This window comes from Heliangelus exortis, chromosome 13 (genome assembly GCF_036169615.1).
Source record: "Heliangelus exortis chromosome 13, bHelExo1.hap1, whole genome shotgun sequence".
Classification (NCBI taxonomy): Eukaryota; Metazoa; Chordata; class Aves; order Apodiformes; family Trochilidae; genus Heliangelus; species Heliangelus exortis.
Window position 1 is genome coordinate 398,115 of NC_092434.1, and position 22,491 is coordinate 420,605.

The following is a 22,491-nucleotide window of genomic DNA, read 5'->3' on the forward strand; positions in this document are numbered from 1 at the left end:
AGCATTTAAAAGAGCAAGAGGCTCAGAGCTGCAGTACTGTTCTAATTTGGCTCCAATATTAAAAACAGGTGAGGCTGAACCCCTTCTCTGTTCTAAGGCTCTGCATCAAAAAAGCTGCAGTGGGGGGATGAATGAGACTGTCTTGTAGCTCCTGTATAAACACATCTGCACACACAGGATGCTGGAGCTGTCAGGCAGTCATGCTTGTGTTTAAAACACTCATGTATACATGATGGGGGCCTCAACATAGGGGCCTTAGGGACATGGCTTAGAGGTGGACTTGGCAGTGTTAAGTTAAAAGCTGGAATGGATCTTAAGGGTCTTTCTAAAAGAAATTCATTTTACATAATAGTGTAAGACACCTGTACACTTTAACTTGGATTTAGTAAGTGAAAGTGCCACCATTTAAATATGCAAAGCTACGTGTGGGTCACATTTTGCATCTTCCATTTCTGGATGCCCCATCCCTGGAATTGTTGGAGGCCAGGTTGGATGGGGCTTGGAGCAACCTGTGCTGGTGGGAGGTGTCCCTGGGCATGGCAGGGGGTTGGAACTGGATGAGCTTGAAGGTCCTTTCCAACCCAAACCATTCTGTGATTCCTTAAACTGTCAAGCAGGTCAGAAGGTCCTGACTCAGGGATGAGGCTCCTGGTTGGAGACTTCAGTGATCAGACTGGAGATGAAGCCTTACCCTTTTCCAGCAGGTGGTAACAAGTCCCCTTTCACCTTGGCAAGTGGCTTGTGTGGAGATGGGGTTGGTGAAGGAGAGGGTGAAGACGAGAAGGACCGTGACCTAGAAAGGAAGGAAACATCCCTCAGCTCAGCCTCTGGGACTGCATCCCAGGAACCAGCTCCTCTGGGCTGAATTGATCTTGGTTTTATAGTTGGACTCTACTCAACAAAACCAACTTCTGTGACCAGACCAGTGGTAGACAGAAAAGTAGGGTCAGCTGAAGGGGGGCAGTGTCTCAGGTATTGCACCCCAACACCTGAGGCTTCCTCCACACTCACTGCATTCCCTCCTTAGGGAGAGCATGTCTGCAGGGAAGCAAGCAGGATTTTGGCTTTCAAGTTCACCAGGATTTGTTTCAACCTGCTTTAGGCAACTCCTAGTGCAGTCCACAATCCTTTAAACAGCAGCAAAAGAAAATCACTACCCTGGGAGTCTCACTGGATATCTGAATCTAACTGGGTATCTGTAATTTCGGGAACACAAAGAGAAAACCCAAATATATCAAAGCCAGCAGATCAAAGGGCAAGAGCTGTTGCCCAAGATGAGGACTGACCAAAGAGACCAGTCTCTTACACAGCACGCTGTGATTCACCCTCCTGCCAAGACTGGAAGTGCCCTTCTTGCAGCCTCATACTTGAGAGAGCCAGACACCCAGGTGAGTGGCCTCCTGAGGAACAGTTAGTTAGGCACCTGGGTGTTCCTCACCCTCTTACCTTCAGAGAGAGGCATGCTAATGGACATGTGTCACCTCTGCAAGGCCAGAGATGGGGAGGGGTGGGGGAAGGTCAAACTGCTCCCCAGAAACTCCTAGAGGTGCTTGTGTCAAGCCTGACTCCCACCTGAGCCTCTCCTCTCCCAAAGTGATGCCTTGTGCTCCCACTGCCTGTGTGATCCACTCTGGGCATCTGGGAGTTTTCAGCCCTGAAGAGGTGTCTATCTAGGGAGCCAGTTCTCCTGCTATGCATATTCCAGACTTGGGAAACTGTCTGCAGGGGCAGGGAAGTGGCAGAGCAATAAACACACCTCTGTTTAATCAGCCTGGGACACTGCTTTGCTACTTTGAAGCCTCGGGACTATCTCAAGACACAAGTGCCTGGGCTGCTTGAATAATAAAAAAACCCCAAAATATCATTTGCCTCTTTGAACAGAAATCCCAGTGCAGCAGAAAAGAGGTTCCCAGCAACCTCTGCCAATCATGGGATGCAAATGATGGCAATGTTAATCTCAGCCAGGCTCCTCCAACCGCTCAGAGACCACAGGCATGGGAAACAGCCCAGTCCCAGCAGGAGGATACTGGGGAGAGGAGGGGGTGGCTGACACATCTGCTTCATTCAACAACCAAACCTGCAAGCTGCCTCGCAGTCTGCTGCCTTTTCCTCACTCAGGGAAGTGGTTTGAACGTTTGATTGAAATCTTTGGCTCTTTGCTTTGAAGTAGCAGCAGAAGGAGCTGCTGGGAAGTGTTTGGAAAACAACGTGCATCACTTTCAAACCCAGGGAGCTGTTACCTGGACCTGCTGCCTGAGAAAGAGCTGTGTCTTGAGGAACGACTGGAGTAAGAGCTGTAAGATGATGATCTGGAACGAGACCGGGAGGAACCTGACCCAGAGTAGGTGGATGAACGAGAAGAGGACCTGAAAGGGAAGAACAAACAAACACTCACATCCAGCACCTCTCGAGAAGTCCACCAAGATGAAGGCCTCACTTCCAGTAAACTCAGTTTCCAAATTCTCCAACACTGCTCCAAACTGACCTGCCACCTCTCTGGTGGCTTATCAGGACTGGATCCTCTGCTTGGTCCCCATCTCCTCCAGAGCACCCTCCCTTTTAGAGAGGATCCTGCTGTTGCTACCCCTTTGGCACCCATGAAGATGCCTCCCCTCCTTTAGCTTGGGATGGACTTTCCATCCCTTTTTAGGGACTCCTTCCACATCAGTCAGTGCCTGATAGGTCAGGTGACAAGGGAGCAAACAGAACAGTCCGGGGTGCAGTGATCCCAGAAAAACAACAACAACAAAAAAAGCTATCTATCAGGAGGGCTTTGGTTTTTAGATCCATATCTTCAATTCAGCATGTTCCTCATTCCTCTCTGATACTTCCCCCACCTCTTCTCAGGAGCTTCAAGCATTTAAAGAAAATGGATCCAGCTTGTGCCTCAACTCTCCAAGGTTCAGGTGTTCTGAGAGGTGGTTTTGTACCTCACACTTGTTGCTTTCCAAGCTCTGCTGCAGCCTTCTAAGGCTCCACCACCCCAGTTTTTCCCTGCAGTATCACCACCATCTTCCAGGAGTGGGGTCACCTGGAATGAACCTCTGGAATGAAGAGGCCCCAATTTTCAGACCTTCCATCTCTTTCTGCTCCTATTTTTCATCAACTCCAGTTTTCATCTAGCTCCAGTTTTCATCTAGGTGAGTTTCTAACCACCTGAACTGCTTCCAAGTTGAAGTTCCTTGAAGGGTGATTTTTCCAAGGACCTTTTTTTTTCCATTTTCAGCAGATCACCCCCACACTGAAGTGTCCCCTTTAGCTTCCATCTCACCACCTACCCCTCAACCTCTTCTGCTGCCAAGGAAGAATCCCAGCACTCCCCAGCCAGGCTGGGAGGTGACAACTCTCTTCCCCTTCACTCACCTGGAGGAGCCAGAAGCAGATGCTGAAGAAGCAGAGGTTTTTCGGCGCCTGCGTGCCCGGCTCGGGGAGACAGAGACCCCAAGTTTCTTTTTGGGGGACTTGGATCGGCGCCAAGGGTCCTTCCACTCATCTGCTCTCTTTGACTGAGCCGTGGTGAGCATGGTGGCTTCCTTCTCCTTCTTTGGTGGCTCAGGCTGACGGCTGGAAAACAAGAGGAGTTAATTAGCTGGGACCGGTTTTTTGTTTTCCACTTTTTTTTTTTTTTTTCTTTTGGTTTGGTTTTTTTTTGTTGATTTTTTTTTTTTTTTTGTGACACAGTAAGGCTGACAGAAACAGAAAACATCTCCGAAATTCATCCTTCTTCCCAGTGCTTGCTCTTAACCTCCACTCCACTTAAACTTTCAGCATCATCTTGGGGCCATGAAGCATTAGAAAAGCTGTAGCTTTGTCAATCAATGACCACAAACCCTGTCCAAACAGCAGCACCTACAAGTGTTGTCAGCTCCTTTGTGACACTGAGCAAACACTGACCTGCCAGCTGATTTCAGCTCTGGCTTCTGGCCTCCAAGGAGCAGGCACAAGCACCTGTAAAAAAAGGGAGACCTGGCTCTTCCTATAGTAGAGCTGGAGCAACCCAAACCTGGCAGGCAGCCCCCAGTGGTCTGAAAAGGCCAAACAGAGCTGGATTAAGGACACACTTTGAGTGTGTCTCAATACAGCAAATTGCTGGAAACAACCAGAGAAGAGATTCAGCCTCAATTACCCTCCTAGTTTTCTTATCAGAATCTCACATGGGGCTGTGTCACAAGCCTTACCAGAGCCAGGAGCCATTGATCTCTTTTTACCCCTCACAAAGGGGACAGTTACCTCATCAGCTGAGCAGAAAGCAGCCTGTAATGGCTGTTTTATCACCATATTATTATAAGCACTGGCTGCTTAAACACCATCCAACATGTGCTCTCCTGTTGATGATAACCATGCAGATGTGAGTCAGGCCCCAGAGCCTCCACCCCCTCCCTTCCTTTTTCAAGGCTCTACTTGTGTTTCTCCTTTTTCTTTGGGTGTCCCTTCTCCTGTACAACCCTCTGAAAATAATTCAGGGCTAACTTCTCAGCACCTGCACCAGACAGCTACTTAAGTTCTCCAGGATGAGTTTCTTCAGGCCTAGACTTTATTACCTCTCTTATCTACGGGTGATTTAACTTGGGATTTTTTCCCTGCCCTTGCTCTAACCTGCACACAGCAGTTCAAACACCTGCCTATAACCTTCTCCCTTGGGTTTCAGGCAAAGCTGCTGCTTGCTTCAAGGCTGCACTCAGCAGATTACCAGCAGGATGATGGGCTTATTCTTTTTCTCAAAATAATGAACCCTCTCAGCTCTGAGGATTTGGGGGAGGAACAGCTGGGTTCAGCCTGTACCACCCCATTACTCACAGGACTGAAGCAATCACTCCCCACCCAACTTCCTCTACCTTTTCAGATACAAAAAGCAACCTGAGTTTTCTAAATAATTCCAGGGACTGTGTTTCTCACCCCAACACTTTTCCAACGGGATAATTAAAGCTCTTTGTGAGCAGCCTGTTCTGCCCTTTGAAGGCTTCACTAGTCACTAATTAGTCTCACCTTCTTCTTGCTCACCAGTATTAAAACACAGCCTCAACACAGTTAAAACATCTACAGCCTCCTCTCACCTCTTCCCCAACTCCAGACTGAGTTTGGTGAGCCAACTGCAGCAATGTTCCAATCTGCCCCAGGTCTCTTCTTGGTTTATACAGAATTTCACAGGAGGAGAAACTCTTCCTTCATGCACTCACCTCTCCCACAAACCTCACTCCAACTTCAGAAGATGCTTATGTATCAGCACAGAGAATTGCTGCCTGCCTAGCAGCAAGGAGAGTGCCCAGATGGCTCAGCATTATTCACCAGCATCTTCGTTTAGCATCATCACCCCTTCCAGCTCTGCTCTAATGCACCCTGTGTACTTACTGGCCAGTACAACTACCACCCTGTTTTTATTAACATTTCTAGAAGCATGCATATTTTTTAATAAAAAAAGACACAAGGAATTAAAGACTGCAAGCTCCTAGAGAGTTAACTATTATAATATTGTATTCCACATAATTTTGGACAAAGAAACCCATATAATACTCTCTGCATTGAGACCATATTTCTACTTTAGCTATGACAGTAACAGGGGGAAAAGCCTTAAAAATATCCAGACATGAAATTCAGGCATTTAGTGAGAGGGAATCCACAAGAGCTCTTGCTACCCTGATTTAACAAGACAAATACACATGCTGCTAAAAATTTACATTTTGTATTCATTTGTATTATACACAGATAAGGCTCTTTTTCTTTTCCTACTTTCCTGTTTTCCTGGATTTTAGCCTTTTATATTACATAACCATAGATTACACCTGCTCCCTTGGCAAAAGCATAAGGCTGAATTCTCCTGTTCCACTATTAATCTACTCTAATCACCAGGATTTTTTCAGATGCACCCTGTTTTCCACACATGGTATTTGTGGTGGATTGGTCTCATTTTCCATGTCACAGCCAACTATATCCAAGTACCTACTCATGGGGGAAGACCATGACTGTGAATATGGGGAAGCAAAAGACTGTACCTATTATTTATACTCTGACAGCACTAAGTAGCTGTTGCTGAGGTCAAGCTCTCCCTCCAGCAGATGTAGGACAAACTCATTTTGGAGCCATCTTGACCTCTGGAGTATCTTCAAAGCAACTCAGTGCAAAGCAGGAAGAAAAAGAAGGTCGAGTGCAGCCTACACACCTTGCATCAGGCTGCAGCAGAGAGGAGGAGGAGGAGAACACCAGGTGAGGATGTGTGCAAGTAACACTCAACTACATCCTGCTGTGCTGTCCCTTCCTGAGGGACCACGGTCTGCATGCTTGGAGAGATGCAGGAGGAATGTTCATGTGAGCAGAGAGGCAGTGTCCACCTCAAGACCTGGATGAAGCCTGCTGAGATGCTTTTCACTGCATCTCAGTCCAAGGTGACAGAAGTGAAAGCCAACAAAATGACCTCAGGCTCAGACAGTTTTCAGAAAAAGTCTCCTACAAAAGTTATTCTCTCTCTCTCTCAAAAAAAAACCAACCCCAAAGCCCAAAGAAACCACCAAAACCAAACCCCAACAAACCCAAAACCCAACTTGCCCAGATTCATGTCCAAGAGCAGCACACCCTGGGAACTGGACCTCCTCTCCAGCACCACGTGGAAACTCCACAGCTTGGGCACGAGCTCGGAGCAAAGATGAGGATGGAAGCAAATCTCCTTCCTTGCACCTATTACCTGCTTTGATGCAATTCTCTTGATGAAGTCACTTTCTGGAGGAAAGGTTTTTTTTTCCCCCAGGAAAACCACAACAGAAAGCCTCATTTCTTGATAGGCTTTGGCTTTTTGACTCAGCAGTGAACACGTTGCCACAGCAGAGCCAAGAGCCAGGTGCTGCGCGTGTCGGGACATTTCCAGAGCTTTTCCTCAGGAGTTTCCTCTGCCCAACCTGCAGCATCCCCAGATCACCTTGTTCAGCTTCACAGGAGAGACTGACACCTGATGCCACTTGGCTCATCTCTTCCCGTGGAATTCAGGAGTCAAAATTGAAAGTAAGCTGGAGCAAGTGCCAAGATCCTCACCTTAGGCTAATGCCTAAATTACTGCCTGGATGATTTTAACCAAAGAGACTGTTTAGAGGCCAGCAGCCCACAAAACCACATTTCACTCAAATTTACTTCTATTTGACCCTGAGAAGCATCAGGCTTGCTCCTCATTTTCACCCTAACAACCAAGTTAATTTCCCTTCCCATCTTGTGCTGGATCTGGTGCTTTCTGGAGCTCTCCATGTGCCAAAACAACTCCTTCCTTCAGTGGAGAAAGGAGACGAAAAAAATGAAATAAAAGGAGAAATACACGAGTTTATCCTCAGCAAGAAGAGTGGCTGGCAAAGCCCTCCTATGCTCCCAAAGCACACGTGTGAATCCTGGCTTCCTTTCTCACCAAACTGCACTTTTTAGGACACGTCTCAAATCTGAGAATTAGCTCCTGAGTTGGGTAGGCCAAGAGGTTTAAAAACCAAAAACGATGGAGAGGGAGTAAGAGAGACTGATGAAAAGCAGCCCAAATTTCCTTGCAGAGCCCTGAGGAGCAGCCTCCTGCATCAGCAGGGCACGGGCAAGCTCTGCAAGGCTTCACTCCTTCCCAAGCCCATTTTAACCTTAAAGTAACCAACTGCTTTACTTCCCAGTACAACCCATTAATGTCTGTTTGGGCTGGAATTTAATTAGGGCAATCGAGCTTGGAGAACTGAAGCTGAACGTGGCTTTGGCAGAGAGAGGAGGAACAAAGGCAGCTCCAGCTGGCACAGCACACCACGGGGTAGGTCAGCCAGCTCCTGACTGCACGTTTGGAGCACATCACTGAGTTTGGGAAAGGGAAGAGTGGAGCTGCAAAGCTCTCCCCATCGTGCACGATGCAAAAAGACACCCAAGTAACTTTGAACATGGAGGGGAAAATAAGGGAGCTGGAGAAAGCCTTTCCTTCCTTCCTTCCTTCCAACAGGACACAGCTCCCACAGGTAATGCCAACCTTATCACCCCTGGTGATGTCAGCCTGGCTCCAGGGCTCCTCTTTTGGCCAGCACTTCCAGCTCAGTTTTCTGAGAGAGCAAAGTCCACCCGTGACTTCCAAGCCTCTTCACTCCTTGCAGGAAAGCAGCCCCACTGCAAGTCCTCCTTTGGTGGCAGTAGAATTTTCCAGAGGAAGTGGACTTGAGGAATGAATGGAGCCATGTGCCAAGGAGGTGGTGAAGCTGCAAAATCAACTCCAGCAGCACACACCAAAAGATTGGCTTTTTTCCCCCCATCTTGGCACAATGAAGTCACTTTTGTGTGGCTGGAGAGGGACAACAGCTCCTGAAAGGCACCCAAGTGCACAGCCAGGATGGAAATGCTGAACCCTGGAGCTGGTGCTAATTGATCTGGGTGAAATATTAGCAAAGGTTGTGCTTTTCTCAAGACGTTTCCATCTAAAGCAGAACTATCAGGTGCTTAAAAAAAAAAACAAAACAAAAAAAAGATTTCTTCAAAGCTTGATGGGGAGAGGCTTTGAAATTAAACAGTGGAGATACAATCTGAACCTACAGTATGAAATCATCACCCTGAGATGAGATCTACCCTAAGGGCTGAGCATTTGATGCCTTGAGAGGCTCCTTTGAATGAGAGGGACCCATGTACAGGGATTCTGCCCCAGTCTTTGCAATGTTTTAATGAAATCCAGTGTGGGAGAGCTCTCCAGTAATTCCAACTCTGAAATGCCACAAAAAAGCCCCCACATTCCTTGAGATCCACATCTGAGTCACTTGATGCCCTTCCTCATATTGATTTATGGTTATGAAACCTTCTCCTTTCACTGTGGAAGCAAAGGCAGAACCTCAAGGACCATGAAGAGCAAAACAAAAACTCCAGTCAAGAGAAAAGCTCTGTGGAGAACTTTGAACAGTTTTGCTGATTTGGCTGGCAGAGAAGTTTTGTTATCACTAACTTTCTGAATGAACTGGGAGCATAAATGAAAGGCAAGCTCTCTGACCAGGTTCCATTGCTCCCTTCCCTGGTTCCATTGCTGCCTTTTGTGTGTTCCACCACAAAAAAAAAAAAACCAGGGATATACACAAGTTGTTAGAATGTTGGTACTCAGATGTAGATCTGAAGAACTCCATAGCAGCACAGGACATGTTCTGTGTGTGGGGAGAAAGGAAATCCTCTCCTGGGCTCTGCTGCACTGCTTGGCACTGAACTGAGGGCATCACAGCTGTGTGCAGGAGGAGCAGAGGTTCTGCTCCAGCTGGAGCCCATAAGCCCCACTTTAGCCTGGGAAACCCAACAGCCTGGGGACATTTGCTTCTCTTAACTCACTGCACTCCCAAAAAGCTGCCCAGGGAAGGTGCAGGCACCTGGAGAGCCTCCTGACAGAGGCTGCTGCCCCTCAGTAGCTTCTCGTGGAGCCAGGAGAGTGCTCCTGGCTCTGACCAACACCTGACTTGAAGCTAGGAAGAGCCCCCAGTTCCCTGTCCTGCCTGCTCCTCCTCCTCTGGCAGGACAAACAGGAACAAACAAAGGATTTCTAAAAAGAAACAGCTGATATTTCCACAGGGAAAACCCCCACAAAATCCACCATCTCCATAGCACAGGGGGAGATGCTGTTACCAGGCCCACCAGAACACCCAGCCCTAGCTGAGCTGCTTTCATGCAGAGCCCCTGCACTGAAAAACCAGGGAGCAGATCCAGCTGGGGGCACGAGGAGACCACCAGAAGCTGTTGGGAAAAGTCCTGATAGCCCAGGACCCCTCAGAATGACAGATTCTTCTGAAAAACAAGTTCAGTCAGTTTTGGATCACACACATAATCATGAATCACTCCATTTGCATTCCCTTTATTTTTGCCACTCCTTTATCTAATCAACCTCATTCCAACACTTTCTAACTTGCAAGCCCTGGTAACCTGCATTCATTGATTATAAACTCCAGGTTATCCTGTTCAACAAAGTGCTCACCCCAGAGATGAACAACAACCTCTGGCCCAAACAACTTAAATGAGCCTGGAAAAACTCAGGGGAGAGCTCTGCTGAGGGAACAAGGAACCTTTTACCCCTGGGACAGCCTGTGGCTGCCCCATCCCTGGCAGTGTCTCAGGTCAGGTTGGATGGGGCTTGGAGCAACCTGGGCTGTGGGAGGTGCCCTGACCATCGAGGGGATTGGAGCTTTAAGGTCCCTTCCAACCCAAACCATTCTATGATTCTGTAAGAATTCTATGATTCTTCCTCTTTACTTGGAGCACAGCCACCTAGTGTCACCCCAGCCAACAGGGCAGGGACACTGAGGTCACTGTCCCCACCAGCAGGTCCAGTTCCTCAATGTCCCTCAGTGCTTTGGGAATACAACCACTATCAGGTCCCATGACACTACTCCCTGTGTTGCTTAACATGCCCCTGAAACAATCAGATTCACTTGGATGATGGAAGCTAAAGACCTGTGCAGCAACAGAAGGATTAAAGCAAATTACTATTTCTGTGAGCACAGCTAAAGGTTGGCAGCTGGGGTAAGAACATCTTGCACTGCTCTAAGTCTCTTCAAATAAAATATTACATGCCACCTTCTTGATCCCTGAAATGCTTTGCACAACAAGAGAGCTAGACTGGCAAGAGGGAGATAGAAAGCAGAAATTTTGTACTCAGCAAAACCAGTCACAGCCTGGGGCAGCAGAACTCGTTCTGGAGATGGGGAGCACAAGGACAGGCAGCCAAGTTATCCCTCTAATTGATCATAAAGTGTCCCAGCGTGTTTAAATGTTCAGCTTGGTTGAGTGTTTGATGCCTGAGGAGGGAAGAGGAGGAGGAACAACAACAACAGTTTCACTGGCATTGCAATCTCGGGTTATAAACTTCTTGGAGTGCTCATCTTAAGCTTGAGAAAAACAAATGAACCCAAAGCCTAAAGCAGCAATTGCAGAGTCCTTCAGAAACGGTCCAATCCACATGGGAAGATCCTACTCAAACCCTGCAATCTCTTCTTTTAAAAGGTTCCAGGAGAACCCCCTGCCACCGAGCCCCTTAGGTTTATGCTCTTTGTTGTTCAGTTCTAACCCTGCCCATCTGCAGCGAGCAGCAATGCCAGGAAGGCCTCTGGCTTCTCCACATTATTACCCTTAACTGCTTCTATGTCCTTCAGAGATCAGACTGAACCTTCCTGCTCTCACTATAATGGAAAGGGAATTTATTCCCATGTCCCTGGCTCTTAGATTTTTGGGTTTTTCTTTCAGCCCTTTCTGCTCCATCTTCTCCACTCCGGGCTGTTCCTCCCTCCAGCTTCTCCTTGCGGGAGCTCTTACACTGATGGACAGCCTGGCATCTCCCTGTAATTACAGACATCCTCAGCCCTGCCTTTGGCAAAGCTCCTCACCAGTTACACAACCCCTGTGGAGCAGTTTTCCAATCTGCCCAGCTCATTAGGAAGGGAAGAGGCAGCAGAGCCGCGTGGGCTCCGGCTGGAAGCGGCGCTGCCTTTGGAGCAGGAATGTTAACGGGCAGCTGCCTGCAGCCCGGCCTCAGCCAGTCCCCAGCACCACCTGACACCTGGAAAGGCCGGACGTGCCATAAAAAATTGGGATCTAGCCACGAGGGAAAGCCCAGAAGCCTAAAAATAGACCCAGAGGTGAGCGTTGCGTTGCTGCCCTGCATCCTGCTGCCCGGGCAACGCGGAGCGGTGGCGAGCGTTTAACACATTAAACAAACTCGGGAGGTATTTAATCCCCAGGTGCCAAACCTGAGCCTCTGCCCCACAGCACTGAGGTATTTGGAGAAAAGGTGAGACAGCTCAAACCAGGGCACTGCCAGGAGGAAGTTTGGAGCCTGTCAAAAAGGTTACCTGGAACAGAACAAACTGGGCGAGGGATGTCTGCTCCAAGGGAACAAGAAGCCAGATTGTGCTTTCACTTTGTTAAAACAAAACAAAACAAAACACCAACTTAGTTCTGCACTTTTGTTTTCTCTGCAAACATCCCTGCACCTCTAAGTGCTGCAGGAAGAGTGCTCATGTTGACCCAGGTTCCCACAGTGGGCACTGAAGCCCTGTTCAGATACTGGAGAAGTCCTTCCAGCAACAACTCCCATGAACTCCACTCTCCTCTAAGAGCTGATACTTGTGTCTAGCTGCTGACCTAAGAGTTTGCATATTTTTATTTTTGTTTTTTTTAAGATGTTAAAACTTTCCTCTCAGTTCTGGCCCCCTATTCAAGACAAAAAGTGCAAATGTTTCTTGTCACCAGCTTTGAAAGCCCCACAGAAGAGAAGCCAAAGCCAAGCCCTGGTCACTGTCCCCTTCCTCCCAGCTCTCTGCCTGGCCCTGCAGCCATCAAACCACAGAATCGTGGAACAGTTGGGCTTGGAAAGGGACCTTCATGTTGAGCTGGAACTTCCCATGTTCTACCTTCAACCCACAACTCCTTGTCCTACTATGGGGCACCACTGACAAGAGACTGGCCCCTTCCTCTTGACACCCACCCCTCAGATATTTAGACACTCACAAGGTCCCCTCTCAGCATTCTCTTCCCAAACATAACATGAGCAGGGTAAATCCACCTTTCCACTCAGAGGGATGGTTACATGGACCCAAGATGGATCCAACACTGGTGAACACAGCTCCAGCTCCTGCCCAGCAAACCTTGGGCAACCCTTCTAGGGAAAACTCTCCTACCCAGCCATGCCCCAGCACGAGGGTGAAGGCAAGGAGCAAGCAGCAGCCTTGTGAGCTGCAATCCTGCTCACTGTGACTGTCCATGACTAACACCTTCAGCTGCCCATCAGCTGATGTCACTTTCATCATCATCATCATCACATGGATCTCGACAGCAAGATCTCCTCCATCTACTGCCCCAGTGAGGGAGCAAACCGACAGCAAGTCAGGTAATTAAGGTGCACAAATTATGGTTGTAAGTGAAGATTATAATTAGGATGTAGCATCTAATTAAATAAATTCCTATAACCACACTACTACTGCTCTGAGGACATCTTCAAACTGTTCTGAAACAGACTTCCTCTGGGAAAAAAATAAGAGTCATCAAAGCCCAGCTTTCCCTCTTAGTAATGCAAATAAAAACTCTGGGTCAGATTCAAGACTTAAGCTCTGCTCCCACTTGAAAGCACCTGGCACCTCATGCCAGGCCTTTTTAGCCCTGTTCTTTGTTGAAACACACTCTTCCTCCCACTCGTGATGTTTCACACCTTTTTCTAGTGCTCAAGAAATCACACAGACATCAGGCAGGAGGAGAAGCTCCAATGTGCCTTGGAAACAGTTTCCCTGCACCCCTCTTCACCCCAACACACAAACTTGTGGCCCACATGTTCCTCAACATGCTGTCAGAAAACTCCATCTGCCACTCTTTCCAAGACACTGATCATCCTTCCTGGAGATGTCCTTCCTAGCAGGGAATCTGATACTTTTCCCTGATTCTCAACCAAGAGCTGTGGTGACATCAGAACTTCCTGTAAGACAAGTTCTCCATTCAGCTGTGATATTTATACAGTGCTTTACAAAGATGCCTGATACGCAGGGTGCTGGGAAGCCACTTCAATAACTGACTGAGAAACAAAATAGGGTTTTCACTTTGGAAATCCCTAGACTCTTAGTCTGGTTCATTTCTCCCTTTCATGCAGGTCAGAACCAGGATTTTCAGAAAAAAGGGGCAGTCAGAGGCAAGAAAACTGACTCCACCCTGAAATTCCTCTGTAACATTTCAAGGCATACAATCCCTTTACCTTCTCTTAGCCTCTTTTGGGCTTAACAATATAATAAGAATACTTAATAACCCTCCAGATACTTCTGCTGCCTGCAAACTCCCAAACCAACCCTGATTCTTCTCAAAGGACATCTGTCCAGGACACAAAGGGAACTGCCACCACCTGCAGGACTCCCTGGGGATTCAGCCAACCTCCCAGGATGCACTCTAGCCTGAAGGGAACAGGGACAAGCTGAACATCTCCACACCCACAGGCCACAGGATGGAGCCTCTCCTCTCCTCTCCTCCTCTCAGTCAGTTTAAGCACATTTGCTTCTTGGTGATGCTGGAGCTCCACTTAGTGGCCAGCAAGGCTCACATGAAGCCTTCCTCTTGAAACCACTCAAGAGTTGTAGACAACAGGGATCTTCTCCAGTGTCAGTAGATTCCTGATCCACAGTTAAACCAAACATCAACTAAAATGGCACAGAATCAACCTGGTTGGGAGAGATCCCTGAGTCCAACCATCCCCCTAACACTGACAGGTCCTTACCTAAGCACTGTGTCTATACAACTCCTAAATACCTCCAGGGGTGGTGACTCCATCCCTCTCCTGGGCAGCCTGTTCAATGCCTGATAACCCTTGCAGTGAAGAAATTCCTCCTGACATCCAACCTAAGCCTCCCCTGGTGCAACTTGAGGCCACTACCACTTGTAACTTCACTGAACAGTGATCCCCACCTCTTTACAACCTCCTTTAAGTTAGTTGTAGAGTGAGGTCTCCCCTCAGCCTCCTCTTCTCCAGGCTAAGCAGCCCCGAAGAACTAGACGTACTCAAACCAGTTGTACATGATCTACCTTCCAAGAAACTCAAATAGTGGTGACCAGGAGACCAAGTTCACAAAACAGAGGGACAGTACAAGCAGCAGATGAAGCATTTCTGAATACCTGGAGGTGAGAATTGCCTCACGCCCGAGTTCCAGCAGACACTTACCTGGGTAGCAGCGGCGACCGGGGCTTCAGTTTATCCTTCTCCTTCTCCCGTTCCCTGTCCCTGTCCCGGTCTCGGTCCCTGTCCCTGTCCCTGTGCTGCCTGTCCTTTTCATCTCTTTTCACTCGTTCTCTCTCCCGTTCCCACTCCTCTTTCCGACGCTGCCGCTCCTTGTCGCGCTCCCGTTCCCGTTCCCGCTCTCGCTCCCGCTGGCGCCGCTCCCGTTCCCGCTCTCGCTCCCTCTCCCGTTCCCTTTCTCGTTGTCTGTTCTCTCTTTCCCTCTCCCGTTCTCGCTCTCTTTCCTTTAAAAAAAGAAAGAAAGAAAGAAAGACAAAAAGGAATCACCGTGATGCCGTGGTGCCATCTCCTCACGACGTGGGCGGCAAAGCCTCGCGCTGCAAGCGATTACAAACACCCAAAGAGCAGAGCAAAGCTTGGAGATAAATAATTTGAGAGGTTTTTTTGGCCATCACTGTTTGCTGAGCAGGGAGAAAGTGGAGAGGAACAAACCACCACGTCATATTCATCACTGTTTGTAATTTTCAGAGACAACAGACAAAGATTAATTTGGCTTCTTCTGCTTTTTCAGTAAACGCACCGATGTTTACAAGTACTTGCTCTCCTTGCTGATCATGTTTATACCAATTGACTTTAGAAACAAGCAGCATGAAAATAATTGCTGGTGCATGATGGGCAACAATAGAGAAGAATGGTTCCTGTTTGTGCCCAGCTCCTGGAGCTCAGAAAGGTCTCAGAGCAGCAGGGAAGCCGCTTGCTAAAGGATGTGATGCATACCACGGGAAAGCTCCCCACTGAGCAGGGCTTTTTATTCTTGCTGCTGCTCTCAAGGCTCCAGGGTTTGCATGAGGGCAAAAGGGTTCAGAGCCTTCTTTTCATCCAGCACCTTCCAGCAGAGCAACACCCAACTCTGCAGCTGGGATGTGAGCTGCTGGCTGGGTGCTTTCCTCCTCTGACTCAATCACCCAACATGCAGCTCCACCAGTGGTGGATGGTCATGGCAGAGCCTCTGCTGGAACACAAAGCACGCCTGGCCAAATCTAATCCTTTCTGTCTGTCTCAATAAATAACAAGCAAACTGTTCCTCAGGTCATTTCCTGGAAACTCCCTCCCTTCTCCACCATTTCCAACAACGGCTGCAGATGTGGCCGTAGGCACTGCACAGCTGCCCGCTCCGCAGAGGAGCACACCAAGAGGAACCATCCTCCCACCTCAGACACCCTTTTGCCTTCATCATGCTGAAAAAACCCCAAAAACCCTGCACCTCAGAGTGTGTTCTATGTAGTAATTAACTCAAGATTTAAGATCTGCAAGACGAAGCAACCGGAATGTACAGGAGAAGTCCCCTCCCCAGCACTGTACCCGGTAGGAAGTTGAGAGGAGGAGGATGGGCAGGGGTATTACCTTACTTACTCTGTAGTTACGGTATGGGTCGGGGTCTGTGTACTGAACCCTGAAATTCTCATACTGCCCACCACGCCAGAACCGTTCTATTTCATAGTCATAATAGGGATCTGTGTAGGGATCAAGCCTACAATGGAAAACAGGGGAGGTTAGACAGAGAAGCAAGGCTGCGTGAGCTAGCTCAGGGCTTACTCACTGGGCACTGACAAGAAAAAACATGTTCAACCTACTATGAGCATACAAAGTGGTTTATGTTCTACATAACCCAAGCAGGCAGAAACACTTTTTTTTTTTTTTTTTTCCCAAGTGAAGCTTATCAGAGAAAAGCACAGACCTTTCTTGATAAACACACACAAAAAAGTGCAACACTACAGACCCAATTCAGCCTTCCCATCAAGGGGTTAAAAATGCAGAAATTGCTTTTTACAGCCCCTCAAATGTAACAGAACATGTTTTGCTTCGTTGATTCAGAGCTGTGTGTTCTGCCCATGCACACACAGCTAATAATGCCAAGCACCCTCACACCACAAGTGGGAGGACACATGATCTCCTGCTGCTCCACCACCCCAGGTGATGAGTGCATCCCAGTGCCACCAGCACAGGCCATGAGCTGGTGCTGGGCTTTCCAATTGGAGAAGGCAAGCTCTACCTGGAATTATCCCATGCAATGAAGGCAACAGCATCAGCAACTGATATTCTCCAGTGGAAAACAGGTGCTGGCCCTCCCCAGCACACAAAGGAGCTGGCAAGCACACCCTGTTCACCTCCAAAACTGACAGTACTTTTGGGGAACAAAAGGATTTGAACCCCACCCTCTTTACCTCTGCAATATTTTCTCCATTTGATGATTTCTATTAACGTTTTTTTGTTGTTTTTTTAATTCAAGTACTCAACAATATCCAATCCCTGCCAGCCACCTGGAGTGAAAATACCAGATCCATTGGGAAGGTGGGGAGGTGGGGACAGGGAACAAGAAACTTCCAGGGCCACAGAGGAGTCAGTGGCAGAACTAAGATGACAAAAAACAGTGCTCCCAAATTCCAGATTATCCCTAGTGAGACTCTGACTCATAAGTAAGAGGAATAAAGGGCCCACTTTTGCATTTTAAAAAGTGCCAAATAACCTAAAGCAGGTTAAGGTGTTAGTGCTGCCCTGCAAGTCAAGGGGCTGCCTGGATTTCTTTCCGTGCTCTCATATGGTTTCTATTTTTGCCTGAAACTGTAAGCAAGGGAAAGAGTATCAGGAAACCTTGAATAGAGATGCTCAATTCAGCAGCCAGACCACAGTCTGGCTTCAGTGACATCAGGTGTGCAAAGAGACACACAAAATCTCCAGCCTCAAAGAAAAAGGAAACACTTGACTTTTTAACCCAGCCTCAAATCCAGATCTCCCCATTCCCTCCCTCCAACATCTGTGGACTTTTTAGTCACCGAAACAAGCACCACTGCTGGGCATTTGGAGAATTCAGGGCTTAATTCCTTAGGTGAATAACTGGCATCATCCCAAGAGTCACATCCCTCAGTGACTCAGCCATCCACCACACCTGACAGGAGAGCAGTCTGTGGCCTGGGAAGTTTTAAGAGACACAATGGAGAAAGGAAAGGGAATATTTTCTTACAGTTGGAACAGTACTGGAATCAAAGACCTGCTTACCCATAGTTAATGTTTTCTTTGATGTCCACCTCCCTATAGTTTTTCAAAAAAGAAAAAGGGATTCATGAACTATTTAGACATCTTCATATGTCACAAGACAGTCCTGAAAGCATTTATTAACATCCCAGCTGCACCACCAGTGGTCAGGTTGCTGTCAGGTGCAAATCTGTGCAGTAAGTGTGTGTGTGAGAAAAACCACAATTTTCTACAGTTTACAGCAACTTCATGACTTTTGCCTTTACACACACTGAAGATATTTTAATGGCACAGTCTGGTTAGCCCTAAAGGTGCTTGAATTTTCAGGAATTTCATTTGTTTGATTACTTCTTTTTAACACTGCAATGTGTTTTTTTTCCTTGACATATAAAAAAACCAAAACACCATCAGAAAGTCCTGTACCTAACACAACAATTCTTATACCAGTGAGGCAGTAGCACAAACCAACTAGCAAGCTGATGCTAGTTTTCATATAGAATTGTAGAATCAAGACACTGTATGGTCAACCCACAGAGCACTGGTAATAATGTATCCCAGGTGTCTTCTCAGGGGAAGAGAAGACCAAAATACAGTTTGATTTCTACACAGGAGAAATAATCATATGAAGCAACTGTTTTGTGTCTGTCTGAACTGAGAAGCTATCTTATTTTTAAGGCAGGGAAAGGAACTACACTCCAGAACAAATCAAAGACCACTGAACAAAAGCTTAACCTGCTCCTTTTCAATTTTTTTTTTTAATTATTTCACTCTAAATTAGATAGAACCAAACTCTGCCAATATTTTCTCCATGAGTGAGTAGAAATAATCTATCACCTGTATGTGCAGGAAGGACAGAGGATGTGTCACCAAGACAGAAACAGAGATTCCACAGTATTCCTGCAGAATGCAATCCTCTCTCTCAAAAATTGCTTTTCCAGTTGCCTGTTTCTTGGCTCAAGAACTACTAAGCAATCCTCTCAGAGCTGACTTACTCATCCTTGCACCCTCTTCTGCCTGCTTTCAGTCATGACAGGAGCATGTCTAAGGTCTCCAACATTTTGTTTCACCTCAGTTACAAACCAATAACTGAAACATTTAATTTTAGGGTGTTTGTTTTGGCTCAGGCCAAACCTGGCAGCTCAGAGGTTTGCTTTCCAACCAGTGACTTCCTGAACAGTTTATCTGGGACTGGTCAAGATGTTTGCTAAGAGCAGCTGCTGTGCCAGTGCCTTTGCAAACCAACACCCCAGCTGGTCGGGACAACTGCTGCTGCTGTTAAAGGACACTCCAACTATGCAGCCCCAGCTTCAGCATTTTAGCATTGGAATCAGAAAAACGAGAGGGAAAAAAATTGTAAGAGTGCACTGATGTGAGGCAGGCAGAGAGGCTCCTCCAGGCACCAGTATGGCAGGGACAGGGAAGGCACAAAGATCTAAAGATGACTCTGAAGGGCAGGACTGGAGCGAGGGAGGCAGCCCAAGGTTTGGACCGGTGCACGCACTGCTCCGTGGAAGTTGTTTCCACCTCCTGAGGTGGTGAGCATCCCTCCAGTTTGGAGTAAGGAGTTCCCTGCAGCCTGCACTACACCTCCCACCCCTCTCTGCTCCAGGCAGCAAACCCCAGAGTGCAGCTTACGCTGGGTCCCTGACGTCTCTGGTGATGCGGTAATTCCAGTCGCGGAAAAACTCGTTTTCTTTGTCAAATTCACGCTCGTCTTCTCCAATGGTCACAGTGAACCTCTTCTCCTCAAAGTCAGGCTCCTGCTCTTTCCTCATAGTTGCCTTTTTTAATACCTGTCACGACATAAAAATAAAGATGTTGTCACGGGAGAACATCTCTGAAGTACAGAGAGCTTGAAATGAAAAAATCTTCTCCTAGGGAGAAACTTGCTCTTCAACCAAAGCTCGGCCTGCTCAGCTCTTATGGCTCTGCATGATGCTGGACTTCTCTTGACACAAAAAGTCTGTTTTACTGTTCCACCCAGAACAGCAGGCAAGAGGAGTGCCACATGTGCTGACTCCATTTTCTGCAACACATGGATCCTGTAGGAGCCAGAGAAACAGGGAATGGAGTAAGAGAAACTGGATCTGCCTTAAAAAGTTTTGTTTTGTGGTGGGCTTGACTTCCAACATCCCTGATCTGGTCAAGGCTACAAACTCTCCCTAGCTCATGTTAATATAAATAAAAACACCTGGATGCCAGCTCCTCCTGACTGTACAATAATGTGAGATACAATCAAACATGGATGATAGGTTAAAAAAGGCTCCTTAAGAAGAGCCCAACTTCCAAAGCCCAAAAAGAGCTCTTCCAGCACCCTGCTCCCAGTGAAACAGAGCTGTGGATTTGGGGAATCATCCTGACACTTCCCAAGGATGCCCCTTACCTCCTTGGCATGGCGGAGTCCTCTCTCCCAGGCACTTTCTGTTGGAGGGTCTGGAGGGGGCGGAGGTAAGATTTCATCCACGACTGGCCCTCCCTGCCAGAGAGGTGAGAGGAGGAAGCAGACAGACACCTGGCATTAGTTTGAAGCACCAAACTCATGCTTTGTTACCCCAGCTACTCTGGAGATGTATCAGCAGGACTTGAGCTGGGACACACGTGGAAGGTATTCCCCTCTACCAGCACCTCCATGAGCATCTTCTAAAAATCAGGTAATCCAACAGATGTAGAGAATTTTGCTGAAGTACCAGCTCAAACCACATCTTCCCTTCTCCTCCAGCAGGAGACAGAAGCTACATGCAGAAGCCATAAATTCACAGCAAAGGTGTCCATACCCAAGGGTTGGCTGGCATCAGTGGGTGAGGGCCCATAGGAGGAGCACCATTTGGGGAGAAGGGCTCAGGCTTGGAGATCAAGGAGTAGTTTCCTTTGTCATTGACACCAGGGTGGATAAAGCGACAGTTCATGCCCCAAGTGCAGTGACCTGTGGAAACACAGCTCTGTTAGAGCCCTGCAGAACCACCTGAGCAGCCCCACAGCCACCTACAACCCACTGAGGAATAATGCTGCTTGAGACCTCTGACTTCCCTTCCTTCCAGCTCCCTCTCTATAAACATGGAAAGACACTTGCCACCCCCCAGCTTCCCAGGGAGGAGAAACAGAGCCAGTGACAGAGGGATGAATGTAGGAGAACTTTCCACCCGTGGGGAGAAGGGAGGGATGGAGGCATACACACCACTAAGCAAGTGCAGCAGTGAGCAGATGAGCTCTTCAGGTCTTGTTAATGACCAGCACTTCCAGTTAGGAGCTTTACTTTTTACAGGAAGCAGTGGGTATAACCTGACAGAAATGAAAGCATCACAGAGCACTCCAACACCTCTCTGCTGAGGCACTGGGAACATCAAAGCTTTCCTCTCCACGAGCTTGTCAGTACAAAGCAGGGAAGGAGACATGGCTGCAGGGACCAGCAGACACCTCTGAAGCTGCTCATGAGCTCCAGGTACCACCCCCAAAGAGATGGTAACACTCAGGGGTCTCTACAGGATACAAAACTCACTCTCAACTTTATTTCGGCTTTTGTTAGAAACAAAATCCTTTTAAAAAAATTTTCCCCCCTTTCTGACAATCCTCTCAACATCAGGCAACAGACACTTTGCAGATTTTCCAGCAGACATCACCAAGCTCCTCACCAGACCCAGATTAAGCAGGAGCTGGTGTTCTCAGTCAGAGGTAACAAGGGATGCTCTCATACTGTCAGACCTCACGGGAGCACAAATCCTTCCTCAACACCTCACACCAGGTGTAGGGACACCTGTAGGGACACCTGTGAGGACATTTAGGGAGGTGCCAAGAGGAATGAACCATCAGCCTGACCAGTAAGGGGTCCTGCTACATATCTCAAGGTGCCCACACAGGAAGCTGCTTCACTGGAAGGCTCTGCAAGCAACTCATCCCTGCCACTGGAGACACAGCACCACACCAGTGCTCCTCAGACATGGCAAGGCCAAAAATCTCAGTGTCCCCAAGGTCCCAAATGAGCAGCAGCTCATCAGGCAACAAAGCCTCTGAGGGGTGAGCAAGAGCAAGTGTCAATGTTAGCTGAACCAATGCCAAAGCAAAGAAAAAACAACTGGGGCAGGAGAGCCTGAACTTTGACTTGGGCAAACATCTCCACGGCGTACGTCACGCCGAAGGATTCAGGAGCAAACGCCTCTCCTGGCTGAGGGACTTCCCTGTTCCACCAGCATCACCAACAGCTTGGTGTCTTTGGCAGAAAATCTGATACTGGAAGAGACTGAGGAAGCCAAGGACTGAGATGTGAGGGCCACATCTCCAGAAACCCCCTGAGCAGTCCTTTACGTTGCCTACACCGGTGACGCAAGGAGCAAGAGACTCCACCCTGCTTCTGATTTCAGATTCTCATAAATGGTGTCAAGGGTGATTGTAAATAAAACCAGGTACATGAGCAAACATTCAGTGAGATGGAAGCAAACAAATTATAATCAGTTTAAATAAGAAAATTTTCACAAAAACTTCTCTACGCTACAAAAAAAATATTGCAGGTGTTTGTTGGGGATTGCCCTATTAAGAAGAATAAAAAGAAAAATAAAAGAAATATAACTGGTTAGATTTAAAAGTGTCAAGTCTTTAACCTCACACAATAAGAAACACTTTCTGTGCTTTCTCACCCCCATTCTTGCCAGCTGAGGCTACAATAATCCCAAGGGAACTGCAGAAACCTGGAATGGGACAGCACCGAGCCCGTTTCCCACTTGAGGAAAAAGCTTCTGCTTCCATGAGGATTCCTTTTCATCCCAGCTGACCATTCCCTCAGCCCAGGGGAAGGACTGGCCACCAGC

At 47.7% G+C, this 22,491-nt stretch overlaps 1 protein-coding gene across 6 annotated transcripts in view; it reads right to left on the reverse strand.

Annotated features, from left to right (window-relative positions):
• Nucleotides 1-22,491, reverse strand: part of ZC3H18 (zinc finger CCCH-type containing 18) — a 45,138-nt gene that overhangs the window by 10,717 nt on the left and 11,930 nt on the right. For 3 of the 6 annotated variants that reach the window (XM_071756538.1, XM_071756539.1, XM_071756537.1), the window contains 9 exons: nt 20,467-20,615; nt 20,076-20,168; nt 19,328-19,485; nt 17,717-17,749; nt 16,064-16,190; nt 14,645-14,943; nt 3,364-3,564; nt 2,241-2,366; nt 692-793 (listed from right to left, as the gene is read on the reverse strand). In XM_071756538.1, the coding sequence (XP_071612639.1) occupies nt 692-793; nt 2,241-2,366; nt 3,364-3,564; nt 14,645-14,943; nt 16,064-16,190; nt 17,717-17,749; nt 19,328-19,485; nt 20,076-20,168; nt 20,467-20,615 (1,288 nt within the window). The remainder of the gene's footprint in view (nt 1-691; nt 794-2,240; nt 2,367-3,363; nt 3,565-14,644; nt 14,944-16,063; nt 16,191-17,716; nt 17,750-19,327; nt 19,486-20,075; nt 20,169-20,466; nt 20,616-22,491) is intronic. The other 3 variants (XM_071756541.1, XM_071756543.1, XM_071756542.1) reach the window with 3 other exon arrangements.